We start from the raw sequence: 18,516 nt of genomic DNA on the forward strand, positions 1-18,516 counted from the left end.
GTAATGTGCGTTTGTGTTTGCCTATGAGCAAGTACTTTTTTGTTTGTTTGTTTTTAGCAAATACAAGGGGGTGAATTATTTAGTTTATATTTAGTTGTTCATAATGAAATTCCAACATAAGTAAAATGTTAGGTCGTTAAATTAATAAACTCATAAACTACCCAATTTTAATCAACAGTGATATCCTTTATTTCCATTTGCTCCTTTTATGCTACCACTACTAGATGCATGCACATGGCCTTTTATTTAGCAGGAACTACAACTATCATATACGAATTTGTAGCAGCGTCATACACACATATTTGTATTCATATATTTGTTGGGACCATCCAAACAAAATTCAAGACGTTTGGCATTTTTAGTTTTTATTGCAGTCTAGGATTTTTATATAACACATACGTGTGTGTTTGTGTGTGTTTATATACACACAAAACAACGGCCAACTGCTTGCTTTAAACAAACCCACCTACTGTTATCCGCATTCAGACACTGGATATCCGAGACGATTCCGCTCTCGGGACACGCCCTCGGCTCTCAGCAATACCGCAACGCCCAGCTCCAGCAACGCGCCATATCGCGACAGACCAGCGGCCACGCCCGCCGTTGCTCGCGACAGACCCGTGCGGTCCAGTACGCGATTATCGCGACAGGCAGTCCTCGCGCAGGCCGGCCCGGATCCTTCCCGCGTCCTGGGCGCGGCCCGCTGCGCGTTGCCGGCGTCTCATTGGCTGATCGCTGTGATCCCGTCTGACAGCCGGAGGCCGGGCCGCAGAGGCTGGGTGGGAGGAGACGGCAACCCAAAACAAAAAAAGACGGGGGAAACAAACCGACAGTCCGTAATACAAAACGCAGCGTGAGCACCGCAGCAGCGTGGAACATCTGCCGCACAAGCGAAACCGAAGACCGCCACCCGCAGTTAATGTATTTATAAAGGCGACAAGGTGAGGCTTTAAACGGCGTCCGGGCGGCCGCTCTCCGGGAGGCTAACGCTAGCTCGCAGACTAGCACGGGAAGCTAGGCAGGTAGCTGTCTGATGTTAGCCGATGCGTGTCCCGCTGCTAACTGAGCGATTCTTTCCGCGAATTGCATCCCCGGCCGGTCTTGATATCTCTCGGACCGGTCCCCTGGTCGCTTTGCACGGATAGCGTGCGTGGCTGAGGGCGGAGGGCTGAGCTTCGCCTTGTTTAGCTGCTGAGCTAGTAAAGGTATCCTGAGCGCGTCCTTATGCTCGCTTGCTTCTCTGCACCATCCCCTGCCCACCTCTCTCTCTCGTCCACCCCAATGATGATGCCCTCGGACCTGGTAAACGGCTGACAGCTGCCGTGCTCTCAGCTCTGTGGTCGCATTAGCCAGGGAGCTGCTGCCAGGGCGCTTTTGTTCATTGTAAAGGTATCGCGGTGACGGGTTTCGCCTTTTTGTGGCTGGGGATGGGTCGTTTGATTCCAGTCCTGTTCGGGGTGAAATGGTATGTTCAGCGAAGAAATATGCATTTCATCCCCTGCTGGATCTCAGTGTCCCGATAGCTTTCTGTCAGGTGGTTTGTGATGAATGAATTAAAGACCCTTGGCATTCACCAGTGATCCATGCTTTTGCGGTGCAGGTGCATTGTCCTAATACCGCGATTAACGTAATTTATGAATTTCGCCCTGGTCATTTTCGGGGTACAACTAGAAGTACAATAAAGTCTGCGCAATTTAAACGTAAATTCCCAGTCCTCTTCGGTATCATATTCGAAGCGATATATAAATGAATAAGGCAGAAGCTCCTTTCAAGAATCTCCAGAAGTTTGAAGCAGAAGTTTCAGTTCTGGCTATGATGCCACTTAATTTATTTTACCTCTTTAATACTTTACGTGTGGTAAACTCCCTGGTCCTGCGTGTCTCTTGTTTTTACATTATGAAGCACTTTGAGCTGTTTCCATAGAGTGCTGTTGGATTTTATATGCCTTAAAGCAATTACTTATTACTTCCCTTGACACCTTCATGTTTAATAAGATTAAGAAACTTTATTGATTCAATAGGGAAACAATAGTGCATGCAACAGAGAGTATGTCGAGGACAGATAAACCTACATAAAGTGCACAAACATAGAATGCAAATAGAATATGCTGAAAAACAGAGTATTGTAATATTACTAAAATAAATGTTTAAAGGTGTACAGATTGACATGATAATGATAATAAATTAGCAGATGGTATGTGTGCATAAAAAGTATCGCACCAGACTTGTAAAAGCAAAGTTTCTGCAGAAATGATTTCCTTGCTCCTTACTTCAAAGCAGTAGGAAGTCGTCCACCAGACCTGATCTGATATCCTTGGATTCATATACTCTCGAAACATTTACACTCATTCCGTTATTAACCTGTCAGGTCTTGTGCACTTTGTAAGTTCTCGTCTTTCATACGTTTCCTGCCAGGTCGTTTAAAGCTGACACCATGACAGCCGAGGAAACCATTAATATCAAGGAGGTGGAGATCATCAAGGTGATTCTGGACTTCCTGAACTCCCGTAAGCTTCACATCAGTATGCTGGCCCTGGAGAAGGAGAGCGGGGTGATCAACGGGCTCTATTCGGACGACATGCTCTTCCTAAGGTAACACCCCTCATCAAGGACGGCTGTGCATCCGCTGTTGGTCAGCTGCAGCCTCCCTGCAGGGTTGTATTCTGCCGCTAAACATCACACACACCATGGGGTCTGAGACGCACATGAGACTGCACGCTCCTTCCCTAATGGTGAACAGTGATGATTCTTTTTTTTTTTATTTTTTTTCCGGAAGACAAGGCTCTCTTTTTTTTAGCAGTCTGTGGTTTCATGTTGCAGATATTTGGTTAGAAAATGACCAGTAAAAAGAAGTTGTTTGAAATACAGTATATATTTTGGGAAACTTGTTTATATTTACCTGTTTATATTTACCTGTCTACCTTTTAGTGATAATCTAGACCAGAATTGTTGCTTTATTCCTATTATACAACAGGATTTGTTTTTTTTTTTTCCTTCCACGTTAAATTCTAAAAATGCACTGATAGAGGTAGTTACTGTTGTTGCTTTTTGGGAGATCTGCGCAGCTGCAGTCCCAGGTGACATCATCTTTAACTACAAGCCATTCTGTCCTTTTATTTTCCCAGGCAACTGGTCCTTGATGGCCAGTGGGATGAAGTTCTGCAGTTTATCCAGCCTCTGGAGTGTATGGACAAATTTGACAGAAAGAGGCAAGTTGACTTCACCTCAGAAGATGTTATATTTGTGCCTGAAAATGGGGAATGGCGACTTCCTCATTGTTTGAGGAAGTCTGGATTTCTTAATCCCATGAAGAGTTGCCTTTTATGTGTGGGAGCCACACCCTTAATAACAGTGAGACAAAATCCTGGCAGCGGTGGGCCGTTGTGTTTTTTGAACATTAAACTTGTTTGTGCTAGTTGCAGTGATTACACTTTGGGTGAATCTCAGAATGCAAAAACCGTACTCATGGTCTTGGCAAGACCGGTCTTGTGAACTTGCCTTCCAAGACTGAACTTGAGACGCAATGAATCATGGGATTGACTTCATTTGGCGAGGATACAATCAATGTATCCTTAATATTTGGGGCAGAGCAAGACCGACATCCGATTTCTTCCGTCCTCTATGTACATATATTCAGTTTCAGCCTTTCACTGTCAGTGGTTGGATCTCTGGTGCTTTTATAGAGCTGGGAAAGCTACAAATATTGTGTCCCCACCAGGATTGGGAACTGTTAGAAGTTTAATTTCCATCCTGTTGTGGTGGAAAGGGCTGTTAACATACAGCCAGCAGAGGGTCCCTCGAGTGACACTCAGCTTGTCCCTTCAGGTTCCGCTACATCATCCTGAAGCAGAAGTTCCTGGAGGCCCTGTGCGTGAACAATGCCATGTCTGCCGAGGATGAGCCCCAGCACGTAAGTAGGGGCGTGAGCGGGTGGGGGATGGTGGCTGGGGGATTGGATCTGAGAAATGGCAACCCGGGCTACCAGATGAGCTCGCCAAGGGGTACAGACCCAGGGCTGCAATGGGGGATTAGATCTGGGAAATGGCAACCCGGGCTACCAGATGAGCTCGCCAAGGGGTACAGACCCAGGGCTGCAATGGGGGATTAGATCTGGGAAATGGCAACCCGGGCTACCAGATGAGCTCGCCAAGGGGTACAGACCCAGGGCTGCAATGGGGGATTAGATCTGGGAAATGGCAACCCGGGCTACCAGATGAGCTCGCCAAGGGGTACAGACCCAGGGCTGCACATGGGGGATTGGATCTGGGAAATGGCAACCCGGGCTACCAGATGAGCTCGCCAAGGGGTACAGACCCAGGGCTGCACATGGGGGATTGGATCTGGGAAATGGCAACCCGGGCTACCAGATGAGCTCGCCAAGGGGTACAGACCCAGGGCTGCACATGGGGGATTGTATCTTGGAAATGGCAACCCGGGCTACCAGATGAGCTCGCCAAGGGGTACAGACCCAGGGCTGCACATGGGGGATTGGATCTGGTAAATGGCAACCCGGGCTACCAGATGAGCTCGCCAAGGGGTACAGACCCAGGGCTGCACATGGGGGATTAGATCTGGGAAATGGCAACCCGGGCTACCAGATGAGCTCGCCAAGGGGTACAGACCCAGGGCTGCACATGGGGGATTAGATCTGGGAAATGGCAACCCGGGCTACCAGATGAGCTCGCCAAGGGGTACAGACCCAGGGCTGCACATGGGGGATTAGATTTGGGAAATGGCAACCCGGGCTACCAGATGAGCTCGCCAAGGGGTACAGACCCAGGGCTGCTCAGGTCCAAATCTCTCATTCAGGGTTAACAAAAATATTTAGATAATAGATACTGTTGTAAGTGAAATGTGATTTTGCAGTTCTAGAGTTACAATCTTTATTTTACTGGCTTACATACTTAGTGCATTTTCTGTCTGCTTAATTCCACTGAGCCTGTACTTGAATATCTGTAGGTATGACGTGGTTCGAATGGCCTAACCACAGTAAGCTCAGTCCTCTATTTTGCTTCTAGTAACATGATTAAAATTAAAACCCAGCATATGAGCTCTCTGGCCTCTGATCTGGAATGCCTACTTTATGGTTTTAATGTTCTCTGGGGTGTTAATGGCTAATGCAATATTTAGTTGTGAATGAAAGCAGAACATTATGTGACATTTAACATTGAAGTTAAAATGCATTGAGGGCCAGAGTATAGTATACAGGTAAGGCGACAAGGTGGCGTGGGGGTCGACGGCTGACGGGTGGCGTGGGGGTCGATGGCTGACGGGTGCCGGTGTCTCCCCAGTTAGAGATCACCATGCAGGAGGCTGTGAAGTGCCTACACGCTCTGGAGGAGTTCTGCCCCTCCAAGGAGGACTACAGCAAGCTGTGTCTGCTGCTGACGCTGCCGCGACTCACCCACCACGCCGAGTTCAAGGAGTGGAACCCCAGCACGGCCCGCGTCCACTGCTTCGAGGAAGCCTGTACCATGGTGGCCGAGTTCATCCCGGCCGACCGCAAGCTGAGCGAGGCGGGCTTCCGGGCCAGCGGCAACCGGCTCTTCCAGCTGCTGATCAAGGGCGTGCTGTACGAATGCTGCGTGGAGTTCTGCCAGAGCAAGGCCACGGGCGAGGAGATCACGGAGAGCGAGGTGCTGCTGGGCATCGACATGCTGTGCGGCAACGGCTGCGACGACCTCGACCTCAGCCTGCTGTCCTGGCTGCAGAATCTCTCCGCCAGCGTCTTCTCCTGCGCCTTTGAGCAGAAGCTGCTCAACATCCACGTGGACAAGCTGGTGAAGCCGGCCAAGGCGGCCTACGCCGACCTGCTGACGCCGCTCATCAGCAAGCTGTCGCCGTACCCGGCATCGCCCCTGCGCCGCCCCCAGTCCGCCGACACCTACATGTCGCGCTCACTCAACCCGGCGCTGGACGGCCTCTCCTACGGCCTGTCCACGCAGGACAAGCGGGTGGCCGACATCGGCGGCAAGACCTCGCCCATGTCGCACTCCTTCGCCAACTTCCACTACCCCGGCGCCCCGAACCTGACGCGCAGCCTGATGCTGGAGAGTTCCGACTGCCACAGCATCTTTGAGGAGTCCCCGGAGAGGTGACCTTCGTTTGCCGGGGATAGCTGACACATAACGGCCCCACAGCTGGTAGTTTAGGGGCTACGTTTAATTATACATAGTAATGATGATAATAATTCCATACAAATAACAACAATCGTGGTTGTCATTAATAATAATGATAATAATATAATTGTGTTGCCAGTCAATTGTGACAGTTTTCTGTACCCACTTGTGCTACGCAGGGTTGCGAGGCTCTGAAGCTGCATATTATTATTATGGTTGTTTTTGTTTTGTTGTCGTTTGTTGTCACTATTATTGCTGTTGTCATCATTATTATTGTTTTGCTGTTGTTTTGGTATTAGTAGTAGTACTGGTGTTAATATTATTGTTATTTTTATGATTATGTAGGACTTCGTTCTACCTCGCTGTATGTTCAGCGTTCAGCCTGACTCACAGGCATAAACACTTATACCCCCGGAAAAACAAACAAAAGAGGTTTCCCTCTGCCTGCTGCCTTAATCCCCGGGAGGCCTGAACCTCCTCCTTCTTTACCTACTGTAGGCACCTTGCTGGGCCGGGGTTGAATTTTTAGCTTGTGTTTTTATGCGTTTTTTCATTATAATTTTTTTTATAACCTACAATATCAAATTCCTGTTTATTCAGAAGGGAATCTGATCATTCCTCGGTGTGGTAGATTGGACAATCCAGGCTTAAACGGTCACTCTACTCAAATAACATTTTCTATAAAATGCAACAAGGGGAACTGTAGCCTTATTTGATGTTATCTGTTTATTTTGGGGTGGGATTTTGTGATGTTGTGGGATTACCCAGACTGCTTTGTGGCTCTCCAGCTCCAGGACAGACACGCCCGTGGACAAAATGATGGCCTCGGGGGGGCCAAACACCGTGAGGCCCGCTTCAGCACCCGGGGGGGAGGCGCCGGCCACGGGGCCTACTGAAAAGAATGAGGTAAAGGCCCCCCGCCATTGTATTCGGGCTGCCCCAAAAGGCCTTCCCAGGGGGCTTTAAGGATTATTTTTGGGGGTTTAATATTAAACCAGTTTGCAGGGTTTTTTTTCTGAAACTTACTGGGGCACAGAGTTGTAGTTTTTGGTGTCCATTTAACAACAGAACTAGGCGATTGTCCAGAACACGCTGCCTGCTCCGGTCCTCTCCTTAATTTAGCGGACTGTAAATTCACTCGTGTGACCTTAACCTCACGCCCATGCAAAATCGTCGCAGCGGGTGAGGCTGCGGTGTCTCTCACCGTGACACATAGCTGACTCTGCAGACTTCGATTCATTGCCATGGAAACCCGTTTGACCGCGGAGACAGCGGCGACGGTGTGAGCAGAATTAACACGTGTTGTCAGTGGCGCTTGGTTCGATCAGTGTCCAGCGCGGCGCTGTCCGGACCTGGGCCTGTAAGCCTGGCTTTCTCCTAGAATCGCTGATGAATGACAAACCCTGTGCCGATTTCAATAAGGGATTATAGTCTCTGGCCCCCAGGGGTGGTGTCTGGCTTTTCCTGCCAGCTGGTGCTCAGTTTGGGGAGGGGGGGGCTAGCTAGCCGCCGCCAATCAGACTCCCAGAATTCATGGGTGAGTAAGACACATCCTCACCCTGTCCGGCTCAGTACTTCCAGTACATCCTTTTCCATCATGTGATTCCTCGCAGACACTGTCCCCGTTGCTGCTTTCACGGCCCAACCCAAAACAAGACAATCCCACTAAGCTAAACAAATAGGATTTCTCTTTGTTATTCATAAACAATCCGCTGATGTTGCCATTTTAGAATGTTCTTTTTCTCACTAGCTATATAAATGTCCCACTTTTGTTTTCTGAAATGGTGCGTACAGCACAGACTGCTGGGGGTAGAGCTGGTGTCTTGGCCGTTCCAAGACTGGGCTCCCACAGTGTGGGAGTTTGGCTGTGTTTCAGGTAAACGTTGGCTTGGTTGACTGTAAGGGATTTCGTCTCCCCTGATCCTGCTCTGCAGACACGCACTTCTACTCAAATGCAGTAATTGTGTTGATCTGGTTTTTTTTCAGCAGCGTGTTTACATTCTCAGGCAGAAGTTACTGTTTTCGAAAGCATCTGACTGCAAATCGCTGTGTTGCTGAAGGTGCAAGGTTCTCTAAATAGCATTTTGTAATAATGAAATGTACTTCAGAATCGCAGCTTCCTTTAACTGCTTAAGTTCAAAGTACTGACTTTAATGGCCAGATTCAGCCACATCAACATCTTTATAAGTGAGCATTGTGTTAGAAATAACTTATTTTATGCACTGCCCCTTAAGCCGTCTGGTTCGATTTTCTGCACCGTCGCACCTCTCCAGTTACGGCGCCCTCTACTGACCTGGCTGTCCTGCGACTCTCCCGCCATTTCCCCGGCAGCTTCGTGACTCCACAGAGCAGTTCCAGGAGTACTACCGGCAGCGGCTGCGCGTCCAGCAGCACCTGGAGCAGAAGGAGCAGCAGAGGCAGCTCTACCAGCAGATGCTCCTGGAAGGCGGAGTCAGCCAGAACGAGGTGCCCCGCCCCCAGCAGAACCTCACGGAAAAGTTCCTCAACAGGTCAGTCCTCACGGCCCTCAGCTGGCCCCAAACCCCCATGTTTCCATGAAATCTTTGCACCTCTGCTAAGCTAAGCTTGCATCCCTAATTGGTTAAGCAAACGATGCCAAACCTCACAGGATTGGCTGAGCCCCGGGGCCCCTGTTTGATCATTGACTCCTGTCACGTGGCCACCATGTTGTCCCTGTGTTACTGTCCTGCGGGGTAAGGGGGTGGGCTTGGGGTAAATGCAGGAGGCCCTTGTTGGGTTTCTGATGTCTGCAGGGAGGCTGAGTTAATGAGGTGATGCCTGTTGGGGGGGTTGAATTGCTGATGAAGGCACCACGCTCTAGTGTCCCTCTGAAGACCCGTCGGGAAACGTTTCCTTCAGATTCGTTCAGTCTTGCCTTTCTGTGTATTTTCCTGGTTATATGCAGTCTTGTGTCGCATTACGCCCGATCAGATCCGGTCCTATGGCATTTATGTCCGAGGTCCACAGTAAATGATACACACTGATAGGGAGACGCCTGACAGCGGATGTAGTGAGATGTTAGCAGGTGTATCACTTAGTGTAACAGGTGCAGGAAAATGGGCAACGCTGCCAGCCGTACGATGACCCACTGTCTGTATCTAACTTGCAATAGAGTATGTATACAGTAATGTATATGAGATGGTCAACCTCAGTATTAAGCTCAAGATACACTCAGACTGACTCGTGTTTGGTGGTCCCGGTCCCAGATTAGAACGCAAGTATTCAGTTATTTTCTGAAATATTTTCCCGTTGGAGCAGAGAACCTACGGAGTCCCTGTGACGCTGCTGTGACTAGTGTGGCAGCTGGTTACATTTGGGCTTGGTGATGAAAGGGGTCTCAGGACAGAATGAAAGTCCTAATGGTGTCATTATGGACAGCCTCATAAATAATTCAGAGTGGGGGGGATAAGCAGTCATTTGTTAAATATTTTTTTCAGAAGTCATTTAAAATGATGCATGTTTTAACCCTTAAACTTTAATGATAGTTAAAGAGAAAAGGAATGATTTGTGGATACCTTTTCCCGTCAGAAAAGGGCGAGCGGTGGATTGCGTTGTCATGGTGAGCAGGGAGGGAGTAGCCTGGTGGGGAGGGGTTATGGGGGGGGGGCAGACAGGACTCCAGATGGTGTGGAGGATTTAGTACCACCAGGGAGGGATCACATTGTAATGCTGTCACCCTAGGAGCTGTTAAGTTGTCCAGGGTCACAGCTGCCCTGTGTTGTCGTGGTGGCTCCCAAGAGATTCACCACCTCCCATAATGCTATTCTCATATCACACTGGTTTGCCTTGTCTTGTATTGGGTCGACCTGCAATTCAAATGAGAATGAATTGTTACCTTCATTGTATTTTTTATCTGCTATCAATAGTGAATATTGTATTTTTCCATTGTGTTTGTTTTAATAGGGAGTGTGTGCATGCGTGTATGCATGTTTGTGTGAGTCTGTTGTGTATACATGAAAAGGCACTCGGAGCATGTTTGCTTATTAATAGTATCTGTGAAGATTTTTATTTGTTTAGTAGATGCATTCGTACAAAGTGGTTTACAAGCAAGGCAGGTAAACACTACAAGTAACAGCTGTCAAGGAACCAGCGTAGGTACACATGCAGTTGGGGTGAGCTTATTGTGAATGACTTGTAACAAGCTGATGTCAGAATTGGAGCAAGAGCTATATAATACACTACAAAACATGGTGAGAACCTAACAGAAGAGCTGTTCAAAGCATCGGCTGGGTTGCCACGAGACGGGCACAATGTCAGCGTATTGTCAAAGCAGATACATCTAATATCCATGGAACTGGCTTGAGCCTCCAGTATGCCAGTATAATGGATACAAGGACCCACTGTGCTGACCGTCTTTCTGCCTGTTTGTTCAGATCCATTCAAAAGCTGGAAGAGCTGAACGTGGGGATGGACAGTCTGGGTGAAGACGTCCAATCGCTGACCCAACAGTGCAATGGCAATGTGGAGGGCAGCCCCAGCAGCGGCGACCCGGAGCCGGCCGAGCCCGAGCAGGACCATGCAGGTGCCGGTGTGGTCAGCAGCACTCCCCAGAGGGCTGGGGGCCGTCGGATTCCAACGATTGATGAATCCCCGGTGCCCGCGGTCCCAAGGTGAGCAAAGATTCACCAGACTGACCCTACTGGCCACGCATGCATTACAGCTCAGGTGGAAATGTCATTTAATGATGTCACACAGAGAGGTTATGATGTCACAGCTGATTTTGTATGTGTGTGCAGCACGCAGAAGACCCAAACAAAGCAGCCCATTGGCCACGAGGAGCCAGGCCACTCCCCAACACGCAACAAAGCCCAGGAGGTATGACTCTGTTACTGTGATGGTTATACATTGTTTATGCACACATAGGTTAATAGTCATATTATCACCATACATTCCATACAAATTACGTTTGAACTCTATTTTTAAAGGAACAATGATTTTTGCATTTTTCAACAATTGTACAGAAAAGTGATGTTTTTCACTAAGATTTTGTCCCAGCTGGTGGCAGAATGACAGATTCTCAGACCTGCGTTACTTCTTGGACAGTTTTGTTTGTTTTTGGATTTACAGCTATCAGAAATATTCTAGCCCCAGTGTAGTTTGTTGAGTCTTTTAATCAGTTTTTGTTAGGATATGGAAAGTATATGGGAAGTTTTGTCTTCTGAGCGATACAAGTTTTATTGATTCATTTTAAGAAATAGACCCTTATTTCCTTAACAGTTTAGGCTCAGTATTTATCTGTATATCACGTGAAATGGCTGTGTGCCCACTGGCTTTAAGCCATTTATGTCTCTTAATATCTTTGAGAGGGTTGTTCATGCTTTTATTACAACGTGCCTTGACTATTGTAATGCTCTTTATGCCGGCATCAGTCAGGCTTCATTGTCATGATTACACCTTGTCCAAAATGCTTCTACTCTTCTCCTTACAGACTCTCGTAAACGAGATCATATCTCTCCTGTTCTTGCCGCTTTGCATTGGCTCCCTGTTCAGAGGAGAATTGAGTTTAAGATTTTACTGTTTGTTTTTAAGGCCCTACATGGGCTGCCTCCGTCGTATATTGCTGATCTTTTAGAATCTTATTCTCCATCGAGATCTTTGAGGTCTGCAGGCCAGTCCCTTCTACGTACTCCAAGGGCACGGCTTAAGAATAGGGGTGACGGAGCGTTCTCAGTACTTCCACCCAGGTTGTGGAACGAACCGCCTCGTCACTTCAGGCTGGGTTCTAGCCTCTCTGTATTTAAATATCAAAACTCGTCTTTATTCCCTGGCTTTTAATTAGCAGTGAGGCTGTACTTTCTGGTGGTCCGTATTTATTGTAGTTTATTATTATTATTTTTATGTGTTTTAAATTTGGTGTTCCATGACTTAATTTTTAATGTAAAGCACTTTGGTCAACATTGTTGTTTTTAAATGTGCTCTATAAATAAATTTGATTTGATTTGAAATGAAACCCTTTGCAGTGATGAGCGCTTTAGTGGGCGTTGTCATGCCATCCAGGCTGAGGGATCAGGCAAGCCCAGCATTTTCGGACCCATACAGGCCCAAAATCGGCTTCGCTTCCTTCTCCGTGTCGCTGTGTTATCGTCAGGCTAATGTCCACCCAGACTCTGGGCCTGTCTGCTGGGATTTCAACGCGTCCAGCTGAGTCACCCTGGATTATTCCAAATGGAGGGGCACAGATTACACTCCTCTGATTATACAGTAATTCCATTAGCGCAGCCTGTGAATGAAAAACAACGTGCTTTGTTTAGCAAGAAGTTTTATTCAAAGTAGGGCCTTGATTTTATTTATTTATTTATTTTAAATGACCAAATTTAATGTGTATAGATGGCACAGTGGATCGGGGGGTAGATTAATGTGTATAGATGGCACACTGGATCGGGGGGTAGTATTGCTGGCTCACACCTACAGGTTGGGGGGTTCGAATGCACAACTCCGTGAGTTTGCTTATTTTCCCTGTCTCTTGTGGTTCTCCACGAGGTACTTAAGCAAATTAGCATCTCTGAATTGCTTATAGTGCGAGGTTGAGTGTCTGTGTGTGTCTGTGTGTGTGTCTGTGTGTGTGTCTGTGTGTGTGTGTGTGTGTGTGTGAGTATCCAGCAATGGGCTGGCTGTTAGTCCATAGAATTCCCCAGCTTTATACCCTGTCCGGTCTAAGATGGGCCACCACCCCCCCCCAGCCACCCTGTGACCCTAACCAGAATAAATGGTTGGAAGATGGATGGATTTAATCTGTAAGTTTGATTTCAAAGCAATTCTGTTTAATTTCCCTACTTCTGGGTTCAGCCTCTTATAAGTGGTGAATGAGCTGACGAAACCCCTAACCCTCCACTAAGGAAATTCTTCATAAAAACAAAATTATACTAGTAATAATAATTATTATTATTATTATTATTATTATTAATAGAGAAACATGCTGGTCAAGGATTGTGGGAAAAATCATGATTTTGCTTCTGAGTTAGAAAATTGATTCATATTTTGTGCAGCTGTACTTCACGCCCCTAGTCACCATGTGACCGTGTCCTTTGTGTCTTTCTCAGGACGACAAGCCCAAGGCCCAGTTTGTGGCCGTCAACAAGCTGGAAGACACACAAGCCGTTCGCGCTGTGGCCTTCCACCCCTCGGGGGCGCTCTACGCTGTGGGCTCCAACTCTAAAACGCTGCGTGTGTGTGCCTACCCGGACGTCCTGGACACCAGGTAGGGGGCGCTGTAGATGTAGATATGAATATGTTTTAACTCCTTTCAGTGTTTTTTTGGCTTTAATTTCAGTGCCAGTAAGTCGTCACATTAACCCCAATGCCGCCGTCCCCATCGCGGTCCCCACAGCGGCTCGGACCCCTCTAAGCAGCCTGTCGTCCGCTTCAAGAGGAACAAGCACCACAAGGGCTCCATCTACTGCGTGGCCTGGAGCCACTGCGGGCAGCTGCTGGCCACTGGCTCCAACGACAAGTACGTGAAGGTGCTGCCCTTCAACGCTGAGTCCTGCAACGCCACCGGTGAGCACGGCTTTGGAGGGCAGGGTCCCGTGCCAAGGGCGGCACGCTATATACCTGATGCGTTAGAATTTCTTGTCATGCCATGCGGATCTTTTTGTTGTATACGTTCTTATGACCATATCACATTTTTTTCATTATTCATTTATCATTATTTTCTGAGTCTGCATCTGTTTCCGAGGCGGCATGTTTAGAGGCAGGCTGTTGCATAACCAATCGACAAAGAAAGCATTTCAAGGCCCCCCCCAAAGTACCGAAGTACCAAAGAAGTACCCCAGCTGGTTTGGCGCTTTCGCTACTGGAACTTTTGGTACTGGTGCTCAATCAGAAGTCAGTGGAAAAGTGCAAGTATCAAAAGTATGGTACTTGGTGCAGTGGAAATGCACCCTTGGTGCAGGGCTACGTTTCCCGAAACCTTCGTACTGCCATGCAAACGCAAACACTGTAACTACATCAGAACGGAGTTATCACCATAATCGGTCCCTTGATTCTACTATGCTTGATTTTGAAGAGAACAATAATATTTCCCTACTTACTGTACATTTGGGTAGACAGTCAAAAAACTTTTGAAGCTCTCAGTTTCAGTGTTAGCGTAGTTACTGTGTTTCACCTTCGTGGGGCAGTGTAGCACTACGAAAATCGTAACTTCAGAGAGAGAGAATTCACTACGGTGACCCTCGGACAGATTCGGTCTCTGGGCTATGCCTCTGATGCCATAACATACCAGCAACAATCCCGGCCTGAACCGATAGCCTCATGTTTCAGCGCCGGTTACTGAATCTCTGTACTGCCCTGTGACTTATGACTGGCTGGGGATCTCCGGTTTCCATGGTGATCTGTGAAGAATGCTTGTTCGGGATGCTGAGTATATATGTTGCCACATGGTCCCCATGGTGATGTCCAGTAAGCTGCTGCAGGTAAGGTTATGAGGTCATCATAGCCGAGCGAGTGAGAGGCAGGGCTGAGAAGGCCGCAGTGACATGTGGGGCGCCCCCTGCAGGCCCGGACCTGGAATTCAGCATGCATGATGGCACCATTCGCGATCTGGCCTTCATGGAGGGTCCCGAGAGCGGCGGGGCTATCCTGATCAGCGCTGGCGCAGGGGACTGCAATATCTACACCACCGACTGCCAGCGGGGGCAGGGTCTGCACGCGCTCAGTGGGCACACAGGTATAAACCCCGCCCACAGCTGCCATGGTTACGGTGACGGGGGGGCTGCTGTAATTACATCTACGCGTTTAAGGAGTCTCTAGCCGTTACGGACTCCGAGCTGATCGGGAAGTCTCCAGCAGAGGGCGCCGGTGACGCTCGCTCACTCGCCATGTGTCTTCGGTCAGGTCACATCCTGTCCCTGTATACCTGGGGCGGCTGGATGATTGCGTCAGGCTCCCTGGACAAGACGGTGCGCTTCTGGGACCTGCGAGTGCCTAGCTGCGTCCGGGTGGTGGGGACGGCTTTCCACGGCTCAGGTGGGTGGGGTCCAAGCACACGGTCCCCCGCAGTGGGCGTGTCCGAGCTGCGAAGCTTATTGGTGTGTCAGGGGTCACTCTTTCTTTAGGCAGGACATGTAATTAACGATGAGCCCTGATATTTACGGTATATTATTATATACTCTACTTATATATTATTATTATTTATTTTCTTTCTTTTTATATATTTTTCCTGGGGCGGTACAGTGGTAAAGTGGGTGGCACTGTTGCCTCACACCTCCAGGACCAGGGTTCGAGTCTCCACTGTGGCACCATGTGTGTGGAGTTGGCTTGTTGTCCCTGTTCTCTGGGTACTGGTGCCCCCCCACAGTCCCCAAACATGCCCGTAGGTGTGCGTGTGTAAGTGAAAGGTGGATAAGTGTGCCCTGCGATGGGTTGGCACCCCATCCTGCCTTGCGCCTGTAGGGATAGGTTCTGTACCCCCCCCCCATGACTCTGAATAGGACAAGCAGATACAGATGGTGAATGGACATTTTTCCGATCAAGTAAATTTATGTTGAATTTTTATATAGATTTTTACTAATTTTCTAACTAAATGTCTTAGTTTTTTTGAAGCTTTTGTCTAAAGTAGGAAGTGATAAGGTGTATATGTTTGTAGATATATAAGTATGGAATATTGATCAGTAGCCGGATATTGGGGGGATATATTTAAGGGGCAGCTCATCAGCGCCCCCTGCCTGTCAGCTAACACTGCCCCGCTTTGCCACTCCCAGGCAGCCCTGTGGCCTCGGTGGCCGTGGACCCCAGCGGGCGGCTCTTGGCCACGGGTCAGGAGGACAGCAACTGCATGCTGTATGACATCCGGGGGGGGAGAATGGTGCAGACGTACCGCCCCCACACCAGCGACGTGCGTTCGGTGCGCTTCTCCCCGGGTGCGCACTACCTGCTCACCGGCTCCTACGACACCCGCGTGATCATCACCGACCTGCAAGGTGAGGCCCAACCCTCCCAGGCCCCGAGCCAAAAAGAAACTCATTAAAGTGACCCCCCTCCAGCACACGCCAGTCTGGCACCTACTTCATTGTCATTTGTCCTGTTCTCTTCCCCTTCCCTGCAACAGTGGCACAAAAATGTTCCTATGAACACATGACAATAAGACTTGAAACTGAAACTATTAAGCTTGAATAATATTTAGCTATTTATAGAAATTAGTAAGCCTGTTGTCAGTTTTTTTTTTTTTTCTTCCCCCCCAAAGCGACTGTGTGCTGTTGCGTCATTCATTGTGTCATTCTGTGCGCATTAAAAATACGCTGGTGGTGTCCTGCAGTCCTTGCCACGCAGCCTTGAACGTCTTCATCTTTCCGGCGTTTTTGACGGCCTCTTGCTTCCCCAGGCGACCTGACGAAGCAGCTCCCACTGACCGTTGTAGGCGAGCACGGCGACAAGGTGATCCAGTGCCGGTGGCACACGCAGGACCTCTCCTTCCTGTCCTCCTCCGCAGATCGGACTGTCACGCTCTGGACCCACACCTAGTGAGAGTGGCCGCGGGCGGGAGAGCTCCAGTCTGGCGGTGCTCACAGAGGCCCACTCCTCCCCTCCTTCCAGAACGAACTAGCCGATCACCGAGAGCAAAAATAAGGAACTCTCACTTGGTCCGTCTGTGTGTGTGTGAGTGAGTGAGTGTGTGTGTCTGTTTGCTAGCGCTGATGACCGACGTAATCATTTCTGCTGTGCTTGCAGTCTCTCACATTAGCGCTTCTGTGACTGAAATCTGTATATAGCGGCTCTGCTGTCTCTTAAGTATACACTTAAAAAAATGATTGATACAAGAACTCTAAAAGCACCACTTCTGAGCTCTCATAACAGGCGAAGGACACTCAGCTTACACACAGTCAAAGCGTGGTGATCTTACAGCTTACCGTGCCCTGGCATTAAGTTTGCATTTAATTAGCTGCAAAGACGGGATTTGGAAACCATTACTGTATAAGTTTTAATACAAACTGTGCCTTGTACAATCTGGTTCCATAGAAAGCTTTACACACCTCTCGTTGCTGGGTGAGCCCAGCTGTAGTGCATAGATAGCATGGCAGTTTGTTTCCTTGTCCACTACGTTTGACGACCTCTGCGATGCTGCTATTCGTTTATTTTATAAAAACAAAAAAGGTTGATGTTTTGTTGTTAACTGGTTGTGCAGTGTTTCCTAAAGTGTTATGAATATTATTGTCAAAATAACTGGTTATCAAATACTACAAAGGTAAGCTTTTGAAACAGTTTTGGTCCTTGTTAATGACAGTCATTGTTTTTCCCTCTTTTGCTCATGGAAGTTTGGCGGACTTCTAGATAAGTTCAAAACACTAGTGGCTTAGCTGTTACATTACGGAAGCTGTATTTCAGTCTGAAAGGTGCCTATGGGATGACAGCTGGCACAGAGCTCGTTTTAAATGGTTAGTGTGTGATCAGGATAGTGGGTCTGTTTTAACTCTGACAGTGAAGGGACTTTAATAAACCCTTTTTAATTTTTATTTTTGTTTGGTTTGCCATAAAGGTGGCATGACGGCTATGATGTCTGTTAGCCCTCTGTATTTAATTTTGAATACTAAATTTGTTAGCATTTGCATCTCTTAGATTAGGTAAATATACTAACATAATGTCACCATGGAGGAGTTGTCATGACGGCCGTCCGTTTGAAAGGGCGTTTTATACACTTTTTTTGTGGAGAGAAGCATGGCAGAACAATTTGGCATGATTAAATAAAAAGCAGAGACGTACTTGATTGCCAGCACAGAATTTGTTTAAACCATTTTCCGTTTTCCTAACTGTTGCACTTTGATCAGGGAACACAATCCTTTTGTGGTTCCTGAAGACAAGCAAGTTGTATGTAATACTTCATCTTCTTTTCCCAATGTACAGACTTTAAATTAAAAGCCAAGTTATGCATAGATGTATTTATTTAACTTTTATTTCATGTAGTATGATTTATGTTTTTATTTTTTTTATGAGAAATGAGTCTGCATGAAGTTTCTTTTAACGTCTATTGGATGGTAACAAGCTTAGAACTGTGGAACTGCTGTTGTATCAATAAAGCCTCATTCTCATTCTCATCGACAGATGACCTCCTGTTCCTCCTGTTGCCAAAATACTTTATTTTAAGGAGACACGTTATTTTCCAATGAGGTTTAAATGCGCCTTTACCGTTGTATTCCTACTATTTAATTTATTTTTGTAATTGTTCTCTGGCAAGAGACTCCTGCGTGTCTCCGTGTTTGGTGTTTATTCTTATTGCAATAGTAGGTATTTAGGGGACGTTTTGGGCTGGGGGTGCACAAAACGGATGCATGAGACTCATTTGAAATAAAAAGTTGGTGGGACACCCAAAGCTGTACAAATCCTAAGGAACAGAGCCGTCTTTAGGGGGGGGAAAAACTCATCACCTGTTACGTGGCAACTCCATC

The 18,516-nt window shown here is 47.7% G+C and overlaps 1 protein-coding gene across 1 annotated transcript; it reads left to right on the plus strand.

The window, feature by feature from the left end:
• The first annotated feature begins 584 nt into the window (after positions 1–584).
• Positions 585–18,169, plus strand: wdr47a (WD repeat domain 47a). Its single transcript, XM_023806555.2, has 15 exons — positions 585–941; positions 2,415–2,591; positions 3,125–3,208; positions 3,825–3,909; positions 5,291–6,093; positions 6,907–7,024; positions 8,450–8,628; positions 10,513–10,749; positions 10,876–10,954; positions 13,180–13,337; positions 13,467–13,636; positions 14,634–14,804; positions 14,972–15,103; positions 15,838–16,056; positions 16,458–18,169. Exons 2-15 carry the CDS (start codon positions 2,434–2,436, stop codon positions 16,595–16,597), a joined length of 2,733 nt encoding a protein of 910 aa, XP_023662323.1. The 5' UTR covers positions 585–941; positions 2,415–2,433; the 3' UTR covers positions 16,598–18,169.
• Positions 18,170–18,516: the final 347 nt, after the last annotated feature.

Source organism: Paramormyrops kingsleyae, chromosome 21, assembly GCF_048594095.1.
Source record: "Paramormyrops kingsleyae isolate MSU_618 chromosome 21, PKINGS_0.4, whole genome shotgun sequence".
Lineage (NCBI taxonomy): Eukaryota > Metazoa > Chordata > Actinopteri > Osteoglossiformes > Mormyridae > Paramormyrops > Paramormyrops kingsleyae.

Excerpts from the sequence above, each read along its gene's own strand:
- wdr47a (XM_023806555.2), top strand. The coding sequence starts at position 2,434 with ATGACAGCCGAGGAAACCATTAATATCAAGGAGGTGGAGATCATCAAG. Across the intron at positions 7,025-8,449 it reads GGCCTACTGAAAAGAATGAG|CTTCGTGACTCCACAGAGCA; the intron begins GTAAAGGCCCCC and ends TTTCCCCGGCAG. Across the intron at positions 13,637-14,633 it reads TGAGTCCTGCAACGCCACCG|GCCCGGACCTGGAATTCAGC; the intron begins GTGAGCACGGCT and ends CGCCCCCTGCAG.